Source organism: Salvelinus sp. IW2-2015, linkage group LG30, assembly GCF_002910315.2.
Source record: "Salvelinus sp. IW2-2015 linkage group LG30, ASM291031v2, whole genome shotgun sequence".
Taxonomy (NCBI): Eukaryota; Metazoa; Chordata; class Actinopteri; order Salmoniformes; family Salmonidae; genus Salvelinus; species Salvelinus sp. IW2-2015.
Genome location: NC_036869.1, coordinates 21982640 through 22001848, shown reverse-complemented (window position 1 = coordinate 22001848; position 19209 = coordinate 21982640). Strand labels below are relative to the sequence as shown.

General features: G+C 42.7%; 1 protein-coding gene across 2 annotated transcripts in view; it reads right to left on the bottom strand.

The window, feature by feature from the left end:
* The window catches only part of LOC111955208 (angiopoietin-1), a 69525-nt gene that overhangs the window by 30726 nt on the left and 19590 nt on the right, over positions 1-19209 (bottom strand). Inside the window, exons 2-5 of one of the 2 annotated variants that reach the window (XM_070436073.1) lie at positions 10092-10247; positions 9473-9594; positions 6873-7105; positions 77-201 (exon numbers count right to left, since the gene is read on the bottom strand). In XM_070436073.1, the coding sequence (XP_070292174.1) occupies positions 77-201; positions 6873-7105; positions 9473-9594; positions 10092-10247 (636 nt within the window). Of the gene's footprint in view, positions 1-76; positions 205-6872; positions 7106-9472; positions 9595-10091; positions 10248-19209 lie in introns of both variants that reach the window. The other variant, XM_070436074.1, reaches the window with a different exon arrangement.

Sequence of the window (19209 nt, the reverse complement as noted above, 5' to 3'; positions counted from 1 at the left end):
AGAGCTGCCTAAAGGGATGAAATGGTAGATATTTTCACATGGCAGTCTCTATATGAAGTTCTGACTGGCTGCCTACCTTTTTGGTCTCCTGGGCATTAATATGTATGGTGTAGACCCCATTCTTGTAGAAACCAGCCTGGTACAGATCGGCACAGTCCCGAAACTTCTTCTCTTCGTCAACCCTCTTCGTGCTGTTTGGGACTACTGAGGAAACATGGGACACATATTTGGCATCACAACTTCAGGCCGTGGCAATTCAGACGGGTGCCAGAAAGACTTCAGAAAATAGACAGTGTCGTCTATTGTACTTCTAAGCAAAACCAACGTCAGCCGTCTCAGACTTAGCCTTTTTAAACTGGCACAGTTAAATTCAGTTTTACTTTCAAAGTGTCAACAAGCAACTTCCTTGTGCCATCATTTTCAAATGACATATTTAACTGACAGGTGTCAATGAGGTCTTTAAAAGCCCTGTGCTCAGCACTTGGCCGCTGCTTTCTATCCATKACCAAAATATACTGTATGACAGCTGAGCTGTCGCTTGACATTTTTTTCTGCACGCCCACCCATCCATTTGTCAGGTAACCTACATAAGGTGTGAGTTASAATGTATTGAAAAGAGCTCCATGTTGAGAGGTCATCCAACATAGGTATGCTTTAAGCGATAAAAAGAGATGAATAAGTCAAATGGGGGGGGGGGGGTGCTGATGAGAGTATAACGACGTAAATAATCGACTGTTCTTGTCTCAATCAAGACAGCATGCTGTGCAATGCTGAAATCAAAATGTAGCCTACAGTGACACTGTTTTCAAATGAATTTCAGGTACTCTATATCTGCATCTGTAAAAATGTGAACGGCCTTGATGCTGAGTTGACAGAGTAATATAAATACATGCCCAGTGACTGACCCTTTGACGTTTCATACCGGCATGTCATTGATGATCACAGTATTTAAAGAAATAATGAACTACCTTTAGTTTCATGTCACATATGAGTCATCAAGCATGGGGGGGGGGGTTGTAATATCAAAACTGACAGTGTCCATTTCTCATGATTACCATCTTTACATTCCAGAAAAGGAATATTTTAGAAAAGTGACACAGAAGCCGAACTACGAGGTCTCTGTGTGGATATCCACATAGCTCATGATAAAATCAGAGGGTGTCTGGATGGCTTATTAGCGAGACAAAAGCAGTTTGTCAAGTGGATGGTCTCCCGCCCTGAGAGAGATGGTGTCTGCCTTCGACAGGCCTGTTCAAAGAGGCAGCTGTGTCTATTTCCATCTGTAGATAATTATGGCGGCAATATTTTGAAACCAAGCAAGGGGCTGAGGACAAAATACTACAAGCTATACATTTCAAGTTCCTGTTATAACAAGTGGCTTATATTTACCCTCCAAGCCCTTGTTATATCGATGGAAATTCCATTTTTTCCCCCCTCCAAAAATGAGGGGGAGCATCTCAGTTTTTACACCATTGTTTTTACTATTGGGATTGTTTACGCAAGGGGATGTCACTGGAAAGCGAAATGTGTCAGATCCTTAGACTCCACTTTGATCCTCCCCCCTCAGCTGAACAGTCAGTGGAGACACAGGCTGCCCGTTAGGCGTATTATTTCGGCCATTTTGACAAAGTATTGAGTGTCAGCGACAAGAATATCCTGCTGTGACAGGTTGATGGAGTGGGACCTTGCGCTGCGTAGTCTAACACAACAAAAGGCCGGCCCTGTCGTGCCTCAATTTACCTCACACTGGGAGATGGCAGGATGCATTAGAAGTGGGAGAGGTCGGTGTCAAAGGGGAACCTTCTGRCTCACAGTCCGTCACAGGGAGGACAAATTTCACAATCGACGGCGTGGTCGAAGTCTACCAGAGACTGGGGACTCCCTGCTATAGGAGCGGCACCATTGAACAGCTTTCAGCCTGGCTCTGAAAATATTATTTATGTCCCAATATTTATTTACAGACAAATATTTCGTGGTTCAGTGGGGACTCGTATTCAGTGGGGGGTTCATGTGAAAAGAACAGCAGGGCTGGGGTGTTTTCATAAATCAGTACCCTTGCCAAATGAGCCCAAATGGACCCAGAGAGGCCGAGACGCAGAGCTAGAATGACTCTCATGAACCTACATGGAAGCAAGCAGACCCGAGAGGCCCCTCAAAGACCCCTGAGGATTGAAAAGGTCCCTTATGCATTTCTCTGTGGACCCTGAAGGCACCCCATGGARTCAAACGGACACAAACACAAGAAAGGGAACCAAAATGGACAGACTCAATTGAATTTGAAAGGATGTTAAAAATAAAAGGAAATTGACTCAAACCCACMAACAAAGATCTGAGTGAAAGACAACCCAAATAGGGTCAATATAAGTCTGGGATAAGTCCATGATAGATGGTGCAATTACACACCTCATGGATATTCTCTCTATCTCCTCCAGAGTATCTTTGCAGCRTCAGGTGTCACATCAAGACAACTGAGTATGCTTAAAACACGAGTAAAGTTCAATCGTAAAAGGCTTTAATAGAAGCCATCTGATGATTTACTCTCACCGTAAATGCCMTTTTGAAGCATTGCATAGAACTCTGAGCTAAATGCAGGGAATTAAAATAAGATCATTCTCCCTCCAGACATGGCTATCCTGACTTTAAAAATGATTGATGCCTTTCATTAGGTGGGATAATAGAATACTGTGAAAGAAAATCATATTTATCGGCCAGAGATTKTYWAGAGCGTTCCAACACTGAGGTCAATTACYATTAATAACGGTCCTTGGCTCATTGCGCTATAATAAGGTTTCGGTAATAATCACGACCCAAACCTGAGCTCAGTGGCATCTGGCCTCATCAAAGATGATTGAACTAGTACAAAAGTTGAAAAGGCATTGWAAATGTAAATAAGTATATATAAACGAGAAGTACGTTTCTGGATAAACTTCAGTAACAATGTTTATGGCATTTTCGAATCTGAACTCCCTTTTTTAAACTGTTCCACATAGTAAGTGTCAACGATGATTTGAATCTGAGCATTAAAGGACATTCTAGGRCTCAGTTTTCAAAACAGAGCCTAATTCGAGTAGACGCCATCCAATGGCACAAAAAGCTGACCCTCCCCGAACAAAAACACAAATCCGTTTGGTAAACAAACAAATCCTCCCCCGAAAATCCGCCCTTCTAACTGAGCTTCATCGCATCTAGATTTAGACACTGTTGGGGAATGGGTTGTTGCAACAGGCAATCAGTTGAGATCTACCCCTTTACCTCCACTGGACAGGACCTCCCCTTGGAACCATTATAGGTTGACTTATTCGTCAGGGGTGAATCGGGTGACCCAGCGCCTGGTTGGCCCTCATCGCCACCGTGGAGGAGGAACGGACCAAACCACAGAGCCAGAAYGTCAATGTTCCATTTCATTCTCCTCTCTCTAAAGCAGCCACCAATCCCGGCGGAAGGCTGGATTGCSCCTGTGACCCCTGTGACCCCAGAAACACCCTGAGCTGACAGGGAGATAACATGGCTGACTACGTGACAAAGTGGAACATGGCAAACTACTTGCCAGGTCAGTTAGTGATTTATTTTTCAGTTAGTGACATGTTTTTCAGTTAGCGACTTGTTTTAGCTACTTAGTAAACCCTAATGACATATTTGGGTCACAACATGGCACGTCACAGTGATTGGGTAATATGAGCCAATCAGTCGAGAGCTTTAATGACACTCAAAGGACCTCCTGCCATAAAGTGTTYCTACTGTCAGAGCTATGAAAAGAGGCCGCTGGTGATCCATTTTGCATGGAACATTAAAGCTATGAAGTAGAACATCMTGATTAATACAAAGCACGTCTTAACCATGTCATGCACACATCCACCCACCATGGCTCAGATATCCATTCATGCCTGCTCATTTCCTGTTGGATGGGTGAACAGCCACAGGAAACAGTGTGGGGTCTAGGCCGTCACAGCAGGAAGTAGCAGGGTGCAAGGTTTCTCTCTACACAACTCCACCAATCCCAGAACACACTTTTACTTGAAATCTCCTGTGAAATCTCCAATGTGATAGAAGGCAGACTTGCATTCAAGTGGGTCCTGCTGTTGTGTTGAGGGGGGGGGGTATAATGAGTTCACTACATTGACTAAACCTGAGGATCGTGTTGCTGACGGGGTCAAACGGTGGGCCGGAGGGAAATCCCTGCTCCTCCTAATTATCGCCGTGGGGAGACACAAAGGAAGTAGATAGTTGATTACTCAAAACGGTGGCTGGTTGACGTTTCACTCAAGCGGCAACCACAGCCTCGGCTGTTATGGTGAAGTATGATAAAGCCATTACAGTAAAGAGAGCACCACGCTGAGTAACAAGAGTGACGAGTGCTTCCTGAAAAAGAAAGACCACTGTGGCTTCTCCCTCAAGCAGAGTTTAAGGGACTAGGTATCCCCCTGCATGGAACCATGTTTTTGGTATTGATAGGACTGTACAGTCTGGACAAAACATGTATTGTTCTATCGCAATCAAATTTCCCCTTTGGGAGGCCAAACAGTTTCCAAACACCTTTTCCATTTCATATTTGTATTCTTATATTCTTATCTTGCACATGTAATAACAAATAAAGGAACTGTAGAAAAGGGAGTGGTAGCTGACAATCGCAATACATTTCTCACAACAATTGCCTCAAATTTGGTATAGAAGCTACCTGGTTGTACTGGAGTGTATGGGGAGGGTCAGGTCCTAGGCTATTACTGCAAGACGGATGTACAAGCTGATGCCTTATCCTTTACAGCAGTGTCTCAGGCTGAAGTTGTCAAGAGACTGTCTGGACTAAACTGCTCCAAAGCTACAGGCCTCGGCAATATCTCTGACAGAATTTAAAGAGATGGTGCTGAGCTTATTGACCCCTCTGTCGCCCTCTTTAATCAACATCTCTGAGCAGGGTAGAGATCCCATGGATTTGAAACTGTCATGTACGTCGTCTTGAAAATGACCGGACCAAGGTGCAGCGTGGTGAGGGCGCATTTTCTTCAATGTCGCCAACAAAACAAGAAACAACAAAAAACGAACGTGAAGCTCCGTAAGGCTATACCTGCATTCAACGAAGACAACATCCAACAACTAAGGTGGCAAAACAGGCTGCCTAAGTATGATTCCCAATCAGAGACAACGATAGACAGCTGCCTCTGATTGGGAACCACACTCGGCCAAAGACAAAGAAMTATAGAACGTAGAAGGCCCACCCAAATCACACCCTGACCTAACAAAATCGAGAAATTAAAAGGCTCTCTGCGGTCAGGGCGTGACAGAAACATGCTAGAGTGATCCCTATCCACAAGAAGGGCAGCAAAACAGACACGGGCATCTACAGACCTGTATCTATTTTGACTGTGCTGTCTTATGAACAGAAGAAAATACTAGCAATAAAAAAAGATATATACGAACTACAGTCTGGTTTTAGAAAGTCCCATTCCACTGACACGTGTATTGCTTTTTAACTGACTTTATCACGAAAGACGTTGACAAGGGACATTTCTGTGGAATGGTTATGCTGGATCTGCAGGAGGCATTTGACACRGCTGATCATATGACCATGCTCTAGAAGTTAAAATGGTGGATGTGGTGGACGTTAATGAAAAACATTCTAGGCCGAAGGTGATTAGCTGTGKGGTCCTGCAGGGGAGCATCCATTGCCCACTTATCTTCCTATGAAATGATGATCTAAAATKAACATGCTCTCGTAATTTGTTTTTGTATGCAGATGACTCTGCTCTGCTGGTCCCATAAAAACAAATTCTCAGTARAAGAGATCTTTAGTGCAGAGTYATTCAATATCAGTAAATGGTTTTCAGATAACAAACTTTCTCTGCATCTTGCAAAAACAGAATCCATCTGATTTGGTTCCAGAGTGAAGCTGGCTAGGTCCACTGGTTTTAGTGTCACAGTGGACAACTCAGTGGTTACACTATGAAACTCTGTCAGCTACCTTGGTTGTGAATTGGATAGTCACCTGACTGGTGAGACTATGGCCCTAAAGGTTTGAACAAAGATAAACCCCAAAAATATCTTGATAGTGACACCCTAAAGACTCTGGCAGGTGCACTAGTTCAGTGTTGATTATGCGTGCACATCATGGTTCACCAGCAATCCTAAACATGAATACGCGACAGACCATGAATACGCTACAGACCATGAATACGCTACAGACCATGAATACGCGACAGACCAGCCAAAACAAACCGGTGAGAGTTGAACTTAATAGAATGTCAAAAGCTGGCTAATGATCGAACGATATAAAACATTTTCTTCTTCATATCTGTATGTAATGCTCTAGGCCAGAGGTACTCTTACCCTACGAGGTCCGGAGCCTGCTGGTTTTCTATTATACCTGCTAATTAATTGCACCCACCTGGTGTCCCAGGTCTAAATCAGTCCCTGATTAGAAGGGAACAATGAAAAAACGCAGTGGAACTGGCTTCGAGGTCCAGAGTTGAGTTTGAGGGCAATGTCGTCCTGTGCTTTATTTTGTTACGTGTTATCAAMTCAAATCAAATTGTATTMGTCACATGCGCCGAATACAACAGGTATATAGACCTTAGAGTGAAATGCTTACTTACGMGCCCCTAACCAACAGTGCAGTGCTGGGGGCACGTAAAACGTCTGCCATCTTCTCCGGCGCCATGTTATATGTGTAACCAAAGTATACTTAGTACTTCGTGTCATTTTTTTGTTGTGTTATCCACATGTGGTGTTGCATTGTGTTTTAAGTTGTCAAATAAATCTATCTACACCACATATGCATGCGTTTCACTGTTGTCTTCCTGGTCGAGCCCCCAACTAGGCATCTTCTTGAAAGAGAATACAGTAGGATGTCTGGCAACACGAGAACCTTGGCTACTTACCTCCGTCTTTGTTGCAGAGGCTGACGAGGTTGTGGACGGTGTCCATCATCTCCTGCTGCAGCCTCTGCATGGCGGTGCTGTTGCCCGTCGCCCTGGTCAGCTGGGTCTCCAGCTCACGAATCACTCCACTCTGCTTGGCCACCAGGGCCTGCAGGCTGCCCTTCTCCTCCCGCAGCATCTCCAACTCCTCCTGGTGACGAGACTCCATGTCCTGCATCTTCTGCTCCAGGAACCTTGGGCGTCAGAGGACCCGGCGTAGGAAAGTTAGCTATGCATATACCTTTAGTTTATAGAGAACTGTAATCTAAAGCTATAACTAACTTTTCTTTATCGGATTTGTCCTCTATTCGTAATCTGGTGCTTACATGTTTGTATGGAATTTACATTGTCGTTCCCAAATAAATACTGGTATTTCTTTGGGATTGTCAAAAACAGTGAAATTTCATCACTTTCTATGTTATTTTCCACATGCTCCTTTTGACAGATCAAGCAAGTGAATTGTCATTCTAAATCTGCTGCAGCATATCCCCTTCTCTCTACCCCAAAACATGTTCTGAACTGTAACYGTGGTAACATGTGGAATGGGAACCCAACTTTACATAAGCATTCAGACCCTTTACTAGGAGACTCATAATTGAGCTCAGGTGCATCCTGTTTCCATTGATCATCCTTGAGATGTTTCTACAACTTGATTGGAGTCCACCMRTGGAAAATTMATTTGATTGGACACGATTTGGAAAGGCACACACCTGTCTACGTAAGGTCCCACATTTGACAGTGCGTTTCAGAGCAAAAAAAAAAGCCATAAGGTCGAAATAAATGTCCGTAGAGCTCCGAGACAGGATTGTGTCGAGGCACAGAACTGGGCCGCTCGGCCAAACTGAGCAATCGGGGGAGAAGGGCTTTGGTCAGGGAGGTGACCAAGAACCCGATGGTCACTCTGACAGAGCTCCAGAGTTCCTCTGTTGAGATGGAAGAACCTACCAGAAGGGCAACCATCTCTGCAGCACTCCAACAATCAGGCCTTTATGGTAGAGTGGCCTGACAAAAGCCCCTCCTCAGTAAAAGGCACATGACAGCCCGCATGGAGTAAAGGACTCTCAGACCATGAGAAACAAGATTCTCTGGTCTGATGAAACCAAGAACTCTTTGGACTAAATGCCAAGTTTCACGTCTGGAGGAAACCAGACACCGCTCATCACCTGGCCCTTTACCATCCCTACGGTGAAACRTGGTGGCAGCATCATGCTGTGGGGATGTTTTTCAGCGGCAGGGACAGGCAGATTGTYAGGATCAAGGGAAAGATGAACGGAGCAAAGTACTGAGAGATCCTTGATGAAAACCTGCTCCAGAGCGCTCAGGACAGACTGTGGTGAATGTTTACCTTCCAACAGGACAATGACCCTAAGCACACAGCCAAGACAACACAGGAGTGGCTTCGGGACAGCCAGAGACCGGACTTGAACCTGATCTAATATCTCTGGAGAGACCTGAAAATAGCTGTGCAGCAACGCTCCACATCAAACCTGACAGAGCTTGAGAGGTTCTGYAGAGAAGAATGGGAGAAACTCCTCAAATACAGGTGTGCCAAGCTTGTAGCGTCATATCCCAAAAAGACTAGAGGCTGTAATCGCTCCCAAAGGTGCGTCAACAAAGTACTGAGTAAAGAGTCTGATTACTTATGTAAATGTGATATTTCAGTTTTTTATTTTTTTATTTTATACAGTTGCAAACATTTCTAAAACCTGTTTTTGCTTTGTCATTATGGCGTATTGTGTGTAGATTGATGAGGGGGAAAAACAATTTWATCCATTTTAGAATAAGGCTGTAACGTAACAAAATGTGGAAAAAGTGAAGGGGTCTGAATACTTCCCGAATGCATTGTATATATATTACGCCCAGACTGTAATATATATATACAAATGTTTATGTCAGTGGATTCAGTTACCATGAGTTGCACACGGACAATAAACATACATACATTTCATCATACACTTTGTAGATGAAAGTAAACCTTAACTGTATCCAATGGTCTTCCATTTTATAATTATAATTATTATAATATAGTCTTACGTGGAATTGATTAACAAATTCAGAACTAAAGGGGAAAAAAAATGGGCGGTGATTTCATAATTGCACAAGCGTTGCAAATTTCTCTCAGTAAAGGAATCCCTGTCTATGAACTTTGAGTGCAGCTCTCAAACATAGGGATCAGTAGAGGCCGTTTTTTTTTCAGAAGGCATTTTAATGGAAGAATTCAGTACAGCTGTGTTACTGTATTTACAGTGAGCACTGGGGACGGGAGGGAGCTTTTAAACGGACAATGAGAGACAGTCCCACTGGACCAATCAACAAACAGGACTCTGAAAAGTCATCCAAAAGCTACATTCGATTGCTCCCATTGCAACGTCATTAAAGTACAACTTTCAAAGAAAAGATTACGTCGGAAAATACAGCCTCATGCACTTCATACTGTTATACATCAGGGGATGGTGTGTCTTATTGCACATTTAGCCGCTCTGTGTATGACCGAGTCTCCGGACAAAAGGGCATGATGTCTTTAAATGTGTCACRTTGTGTTGGAGGCCGYGTGAGTTTACCCGTTCTTGTCGTGGAGCTTGCTGATCTCATTGGTCTGCACCATGAGCTGCTTCTCCAGCTTGTTGGTGGACAGGGAGTTCTCCAGCAGCTGAATCTCTAGTCTGGAGGTTTGGTTCAGCACCTGTCCCAAGACAGAAATAGGTTAGCGGTATCCCGCCTTATAGAGGTGTTCCAGCGTAACAAAATRTAGGTAAGCTATAAATCATCATGTCCTCTTTAGGAAGAGGTAATAAAGTATAGGTTTTGCATAAAGAGAGGTTGTTCTTCTGACACATGGTAATACTCAGTTGCATATATGACTGGCAGTGATTCCCCGTAGTGTACCTTGCTCTCTGTCTTTCGCACATCAGCAAAAATCAACCCCCACAAGTGCTACTCTTGTTCYCTTCCTTCTACAGCTACCCCAGATACCAAGAGACGTTGAAAACTTAAACATACATACAGTATGCTTACTGTATCACATAAAGAGAGCGTRGCTATTTATGTCATCCATATTTTCTTTGGCCAGCTCCCCCGTTGCCTTTTTGGTGGTGGTTWAATGTGGAATAGCTGAGTCAATGGTGCGTGAGATGGATCCCAACGGGAGTGCGATAAGGTTGGGGGGGGGGGATATATTACCTGCGTCTCCACATCCGTTAGCTTGCGCGTCTGCTCGGCCGTCTTGGWTAGGAGGTTGGTGCCCATCTCCAACATGGCGGCCGTGTGGTTGTGAACGGCACTYTGCTGCAGCTGGGCCATCTCTGTCTTCATGCTCTCCTTGATGTAGTTCTCAATCTGAAACACCCAACGTATAGAGATCATTTACGAGAGGATGGATGAGACGCAGAGGTTGCAACAGACTATAACAGATGGCCAGTAACTGGGGTGTGTTGAAAAAAACACAAGCAGCAGAGGATTAACAGAGACGCTACAAACCATTCAGACGCCACAAATTAGAGATACGGTTGAAAACAGTGAYAGTTGAGAGACGGCTCATAACAAACAACGGTACGACACTTGGAACAAGGGAGTTGTTCGACACGGACACATTCAAGGCGTGAAAACAGGTGACGCTCGTAAGAAATGACACATCGGCCTTCAATTACTTCGTAGTCGAAAGAAAGAACGTGCATGACAAACGTATACCCTCGACGTCGATCAAGATAAACGTTCTGTTATCGTTGTAATATTCCCTCAGATGGACGTTTCAAAGGCTTTCTTATCAGCATCTCTATGTCATACAGTAGATCAACTGAGTTGATTGCGTCTTTCCACCGCATAATGTGAACAAAAAAAAAACACCAGTGAAGAACGAGCTTCAGAATATAGGTGGATCCAGATGTAGGTCATTAGCTAAGGAAGGAAGAGACAGAGATGGCCCCGATACTCACTGGTGCTTATCTTGAAAGCACTCTTTTATCCCTTATCTCCGAAAAAGTGAACGGATGACAAGGCCGAGGCAGTGTCTGAATAGATTGTTCACGCGAATTCACCATCAGCATCAGTTCATACACACGCCGTGAAGTTCGGCCCGTCACATGAATAATCTATTCAAACATCAATCTGACAGTAGCCCTTCTGAGCTCACTCTCGACKAGGGTATTTTCAGGAACGCGTCAACCAGTACCAAACATTCGTGTTGAATGCCCTTAGTCAGCAACTGTTCCTGGCGCACAGGCACCGTGTTGAACGAATAGAACAGCACACACGGAGACGTCACCAGTCAAGCTCCACTACTCAGTGGAGTGTGAAGGAAAATATTTTTTCTAGAAACCATTTGTGACGTCACTCCATTTTTCCATCSCTCTGAAAGTACAGATCGCTTCGTAATTGTCACATTAGCAATGATATCCGGTGATACCCTATGACAACATGGTTGAAGGAGCCTTACATGTGGGGCCCCCAGGGACCTGCCTTGCACTATGACTGAGTGACTCACAGTCCGATCATAGATAGCACAGGCACTGGGACAGGCAAGTCTTTCATGCTCATGCCAGGACCGTATGTTAGATTTCAGTGGAAGAATGATGGGGTTGTTGTTCATCATGCCCATTATAGCTAGTGTTTGAGTGTTAGTTTAAACTTTAAAGACTCTGGAAGTTTGAACTTTAAAGACTGTAAAGTCTTAAAGGGGTAATCAGCAGTTGCTACGGTATATACATTTTTTAAAACTCTTTAATGATATGTACCCATTAATTCTTGAAGATTATTGTCACGTTCGTTGGAATAAATGTCGGACCAAGGCGCAGCGRATGTTGAGTTCCACATCATTTATTAGAAAGTGAAACTAAGCAAAGACAAAAAACAAATAAACAATAAACTAACARCGAACCGTGACTACAGAGATGCTACGTGCACTAACTCAAAACAATATCCCATAAACACAGGTGGGAAAAACAGCTACTTAAATATGATCCCCAATTAGAGGCAACGATTACCAGCTGCCTCTAATTGGGAATCATACACAATCACCAACATTGAGAAACAAACCTAGAACCCCACATAGAAATAATAAACTAGACTAACACCCCAGTCACGCCCTGACCTACTCTACCATAGAAAATAAGGACTCTCTATGGTCAGGACGTGACAATTATAACTTATAAAATGCCCCATCAGAACTGGAAAGCTTGTTTTAYGCCAATGTTTGTCAACAAAGTAAATGTAGACAAACACTATATAGCCTCATAACATGGTTAAAACTATAATTTTGATATCATGAATGGCCATTCCTTGCATCCATAGCTCTGTATATGAATTTGTGAGTGGTTACATTTGTCCAGCCCCATCCCTCAGCTTTTAACTGAAATAGGGCTGGGGAACACGCTTTGGTATTGTTTCAACTGCAGATTGCCACTTTAAAAGTTGATTATGTGTGTGTTCCATTACAGTTGTATTTAGGGTAATGTGCACAAAACTGACATATTTCTAATCCCACGGTTGTTGAAAACAAACGGTTTGCAGGGACAAAATAGAGACAAAACGGAGAAGATGTATTTGGTTTAGACCCAATAACACTCTTCCTAAAGCTAAAGAACATACATATATTTGGCTGAACCTGCGTCAGTAGAGTTAGAAGGCCCGAGGTCATTAGAGCTGGGAGAGTGAAGTCACTTTAATGTGCATAACATGTTCAAAAGATTGGCAAAAACGTACAAAAAACGGGGAATACTCAACTGTCATTGCTTGCCTATATAAAGGATGGATTTCAACATTCCGATCAACCCGAGAGTGAACAGACAATAACACAGACAGAGCATCGACAGTTCCTTTCAATTCTACAACTGTGACAGCGTTCTACCCGGCAGCCATCGGCAAATCTCTGTACACTTGGAATCAGTGTTTCGCTGTAATATCCCCGTCTTGGCATTGATAGAAAAGCGAAGCGTGGCATTGTTTCAGGCCCGCTTTCAGATACAATAGAGCTCCTTTGGTGGTGAAGTACTGCAGACTGATATAAGTGTCACCTCCCACAAAACCTCCGACCTCCGTTCAAGGAGTTTGGAAGGAACATGAAGAGTCTGGAACCCACGCGGTTAGAAACACCAATATTAGACCGGATTGAACTGGTTTATAAACAGTCTGAATCGACAACCTCACAACTTAGAGTTCAAGTATTTATCTTTGGAGACCTGTGCCTTTAATGCTGATATACTGTAGTACTCCCAATGCTTCAATGCAGCTTGTACTCTCTATATCAGTTTGCCAATCCGTTAATTCCAGCCTGTGTAAATGTTGCCTGATATGCTTTGCTTGCACCCAGCGTAAGTCACCTTGGAAGTGACCACGTTGGAAGCGGCCCTTCAGAAACTTAAAACTCAGAGCTCGTCGCTCACGGCCAGTCTCCCAGGGAATGTGCTTGACTCACGAATCAATCTGGCGAGGGTCATAAACGGAAAGTACCAAGGAGAAACAAGATTACACAAACACGCCCCATCATGTAAAAACACCACTTAGGAAGCAGTAAAATAGTCCAATGTGGGTGTCAAGTTATTTGGCTGTTCTTCGCCCAACGCAAACGGACCAAACYTTTCCAGACAGTGAACAGCACAGGATTAGAAAGCAGGATAAAGCAAATAGTATCTTTCATTGCCAGTGGTAGAAAGTGAGTAGAGAGCCACACACTTGTCGGGAATTGGGAAAGCGATGATGAAATAAGTAAAAGTGCACGATATGTATGCGGAGCTGGCCAAATGCCAAAGTCTGATTCTCCTTGACATCTGACCAGACAAGAAACACAAGTTAGCCTAAAAATGCACTCAAATTCAGCAATGTAATTCAAATAGAAACTACTCAAAGAAACCCACCATGCTCCATCTAAATGCAACATACAAATAGCTGTTGGCCAATTAATCATTCTGATTCTTTAATAGAAATTCACATTTGATAGAGAGGAATCTGGGGCTATTATCCGAGTCAGGGGAACCATGTTTGGGACCAGTACAACTTGGCTTAGCAGCAGCCGGAGCACTTGGTTAAACTCCACACACAGCCCACCAGCTGGGGGTCAGTCCAAGTAAGATGAGGTCAGCCATAACTATGGTGTCAGGTTTAACCTCTGACCTAGACTGTGTATCATTATCAGAGCCACTGAGCATAAAGGTGATAGGGGTTGTGTGACTGATTTACGCATTGCTTATTGCTTACACATGCTATATTACGGTAACATGTTATAAATGTTAGTACGTCTATAATAAGGAAARACAGAGCAGATTTACAAGCCTGTTTTCTTTATTTTGCTATGTGCAATGTTTCGTTCCCCTGCAGACCAGTTTGAGCAATATATCATCACAAGTTCTTGCCTCAGTAGGGTTATCAAAAACCCATTCATCGTCGTGTCCGAATCTAGACAATCTGAATCTTTGTCATGTWCATACATGATGTTTTGCTGTCTTCAACTATGTTTATTCTACAAGAAGTTAATTTTTTTGTGTGTCCTTGTCAAGAACACTTTCACTTCATAATCAACGTGAAGCGCAAACATTTGACCGTTTGAAACCGGGAAGAAATTCAAACGTAACACCACTTCCCATGAAAGTAACGACACATCACATATTAAACTCTCTTTTACCCGTCGCTTTTCGAGGTGACAAAGTAAGATGTATTCTTTGTGACATTCCAGAAGGTGCAATAACAATAGCCAATAGACATAATCGCCGTTAGCTAAGTGAGAGCCGCATAAACAGAACTTTATGTTCCCCATACTGCTACTTAACAAAAACGCATAAAGGTTTAAGGAGTTCTGGTCTGGAGGGCCTTGGGTACGTCTAGACCGCCCGTAGCTTCACTAACAACACTGCCTGACACGCTGACCCCCTCGCCACGGCGTCCAAGGCTCCTTTGCTGCATGAAGTGGGTCGCAAAAGCCACTGTAGCTGCGTGTACAGGCCTGCCTTCGTCATTTAGCAGCTTTATGAGCTGTGGGAAATGAGTTACGGCTCCCAGTTAATGATAAAACAATCTGTTTTCAGCTGTGGGGAACAAAAAGAAAGACGGCGCGAAAGCAAAGGAACATGAGGCTCAGACCAGAGGGACAGTTTATCATTGAAAAAGGGCAAACATTTAGGAAACGGTCCACCGTCCTGGTTATGTTGTGAAGTAGAACACTATTCTTTCATAAGACAATACATGACTATACGAAGAAAAAAAAATCCATGGCTATACGTGACCAAGAATAAAGTTCTTGATATTGGAGTAGAGGCTTCCTAGCTGTTCCTAGAAGCWAAATAACCCGATACTCCCTTACATCATTGTGACGGATTGCTATAATGTTTACCATTTTCCCGACAGTTGACATTTGCAGGCTTTCTAGCCAAGAGGAGGGATGGACACGGGTAGACTTGAGAGCTTGTTTTCTCAACAGCCGTGGTGCAGGCGGCGCTACAAGACAGACAAGTAGGCCTGGACTGTTTTAATACTTACTGGCAATGCTCTGTTGTAGCCTTGCTTATCTCTGGCTCTGTGGTGGTCTGGGGTAGTCTCTCCCACTGACGGGACCCAACCCTCTGAAAAGCCTTTAATGGATACGGTAAAGGAGCTATTKCTGTCAATTAGCACCTCACTCTATAACACAGGGCACCTTGAGAACGATGCCAGCAAACGCCTTCTTATCGCCAAAACGACAGCGAAAGTCGAATCAAATATTATTTTTCACATGCGCCGTGTACAACTGGTAAAATAGTAACACAAGAGGAATAAAATAAAATGCACAAGAATGGAACTAGGGAGTACCAGATCAATGTGCTAAGTACAGTATTTGAGGTAGATATGTRCATGAAGGCAGGGTAAAGSGACTATGTCACGCCCTGACCTTAGTATTCTTTGTTTTCTTTATTATTTTGGTTAGGTCAGTGTGTGACATGGGTGATTATATGTTTTTGTCCTGTCTAGGGGTTTTGTATGTTTATGGGGTTGGTACCAGTCTAGGGGTTTGTATGTCTATGGTTGCCTAGATTGGTTCTCAATTAGAAGCAGCTGTTTATCGTTGTCTCTGATTGGGAACCATATTTAGGCAGCCATATTCCTTGAGTATTTCGTGGGTGATTATCTATGTCTATGTTGATGTTGCATGTTTGCACTCAGTGTTATAGCGGTCACGTTCGTTTTGTTATTTTGTATTGTTTGTTACGTGTTCTTCATTATTAAAGGAAGAATGTATTATAATCACGCTGCGCCTTGGTCTCATCACTACGACGATCGTGACAGACTAGGCATCAGGATAGATAATAATAAGGTATTTGAGGTAGATATTGTACATGAAGGCAGGTAAAGGGACTAGGCATCAGGATAGATAATAATAGGTATTTGAGGTAGATATGTACATGAAGGCAGGGTAAAGTGACTAGGCATCAGGATAGATAATAATAAGGTATTTGAGGTAGATATGTACATGAAGGCAGGGTAAAGTGACTAGCATCAGGATAGATAAATATAAGGTATTTGAGGTAGATATGTACATGAAGGCAGGGTAAAGTGACTAGCATCAGGATAGATAATAATAAGGTATTTGAGGTAGATATGTACATGAAGGCAGGATAAAGTGACTAGGCATCAGGATAGATAATAATAAGGTATTTGAGGTAGTATTGTACATGAGGCAGGATAAAGTGACTAGGCATCAGGATAGATAATAATAAGGTATTTGAGGTAGATATGTACATGACGGCAGGATAAAGTGACTAGGCATCAGGATAAGATATAATAAGGTATTTGAGGTAGATATGTACATGAAGCAGGATAAAGTGACTAGGCATCAGGATAGATAATAATAAGGTATTGAGGTAGATATGTACATGAGGCAGGATAAATGACAGGCATCAGGATAGAATAATAATAAGGTATTGAGGTAGATATGTACATGAAGGCAGGATAAAGTGACTAGGCATCAGGATAGATAATAATAAGGTATTTGAGGTAGATATGTACATGAAGGCAGGATAAAGTGACTAGGCATCAGGATAGATAATAATAAGGTATTTGAGGTAGATATGTACATGAGGCAGGATAAAGTGACTAGGCATCAGGATAGATAATAATAAGGTATTTGAGGTAGATATGTACATGAAGGCAGGATAAGTGACTAGGCATCAGGATAGATAATAATAAGGTATTTGATAGATATGTACATGAAGGCAGGATAAAGTGACTAGGCATCAGGATAGAAAATAATAAGGTATTTTGAGTAGATATGTACATGAAGGCAGGGTAAAGGACTAGGTCAGGATAGATAATAATAAGGTATTTTAGGTAGATATGTACATGAAGGCAGGGTAAAGTGACTAGGCATCAGGATAGATAATAATAAGGTATTTGAGGTAGATATGTACATGAAGGCAGGGTAAAGTGACTAGGCATCAGGATAGATTATAATAAGGTATTTAGGTAGATATGTACATGAAGGCAGGGGTAAAGTGACTAGCATCAGGATAGATAATAATAAGGTATTTGAGGTAGATATGTACATGAAGGCAGGATAAAGTGACAGGCATCAGGATAGAAAATAATAAGGTATTTGAGGTAGATATGTGACATTGAAGGCAGGATAAAGTGACTAGGCATCAGGATAGATAATAATAAGGTATTTGAGGTAGATATGTACATGAAGGCAGGGTAAAGTTACTAGACATCAGGATAGATAATAATAAGGTATTTGAGGTAGATATGTACATGAAGGCAGGATAAAGTGACTAGGCATCAGGATAGAAAATAATAAGAGTAAAATGAAGAACAGAGCAGCAGCAGCAGATGATGAGTGTAAAAGTGTGTGAGTGTGCGTGTGTAATGTGTATGTATGTGCATTTGTGTTGTCAGGATGCGTGTGCGTGTTATGTGTGTGTGTGTGTGTGTGTGTGCGTATGTAGTGTATTTGAATGTGTGTGGGTTTCATGTGGGAGTGTCAATGTAGTGTGTGTGAGTTAATGTGAACATGGTGTGTATATATAGTCTAGTGAGTGTGTGTAGGGTCAGTGCAAGATGGAGCCAGTGCAGATAGATCCATATTAATATGCTCTCTGAAACCTGTGGTATTAATTCACTCAATGCCCAGGACTTTTATGGGTTGTGTAAATTGAGTTTGCATATCATTTTGAATAGACAGCATACATATGGGATTAATAAAACACTTATACTGTATATCTTGATTAGATAAGTGTTAAACCCCCTGAGTCAATTCATGTTAGAATCCCAGTTGGCAGCGATTACAGCTGTGAGTCTTTCTGGGTAAGTCTTTAAGAGGTTTCCACGTCTAGATTATGCAACATTTGCCCATTATTCTTTTCACTCTTTTCACTCATTCATTCTTCAAGCTCTGTCAAATTCGTTGTTGATCATTGCTAGACAACCATTTTGAGGTYTTGCCATAGATGTTCAAGTAGATTTAAGTCAAAACTGTAACTCGGCCACTCAGGAACATTCACTATCTTCTTGTTAACCAACTCTAGTGTAGATTTAGCCTTGTGTTTTAGGTTATTGTCCTGCTGAAAGGTGAATTAATCTCCCAGTATCTGCTGGAAAGCAGACTGAACCATGTTTTCCACTAGGATTTTTCCTGTGCATAGCTCAATTCCGTTTCTTTTTTATCCTGAAAAATCCCCTGTCCTAAACGATTAAAAGCATACCCATAACATGWTGAAGCCACCACTCTACGCTAGAAAATATGGAGAATGGTACTCAGTAATGTGATGTATTGGATTTCCCCCGAACAATGGTGGCCAGTGACAAAAAAAAGACTGTAACACAACAAAATGTGGAAAAAGTCAAAGGKGTGTGAATACTTTCTGAAGGCACWGTAAGTCCCTATGAGACAGCGAGWGAGACACTGAGACGATACGAATTAGGAGAGAAACTCAGGCTGAACTCACAGTTAACCTCTACAACCTTTACCCTCACGGCTAGCTACCAGGCATTTATCAAATCGCGACGCAATGCCTCTCGTCTCCCCCCCATATAGTGCACTACTTTTGACCAGAGCCCCATGGGAGTCACACTCTATCCAACCAGTSTACTGCCAGGACCCACAACTCCCCTCTGTGTTTTTCTCTCTTTCTGTCAGGATGCTGTTGTGTTGATTTCGTTATCCTATTCCAAGGACATAATTAGTCTTGTGTACACAATCTAAAACCAAACCAACCAACCATCCCCAAACCAAATCATTGCATATAAAACCAGTGCCCAAAGTAATTTGGCAAGTACTGTAGAGCCCATGCACCTCTTTCCGTCCATCAAAGGCTCAACCTTTTCACAACAGTGAAAATCGTGC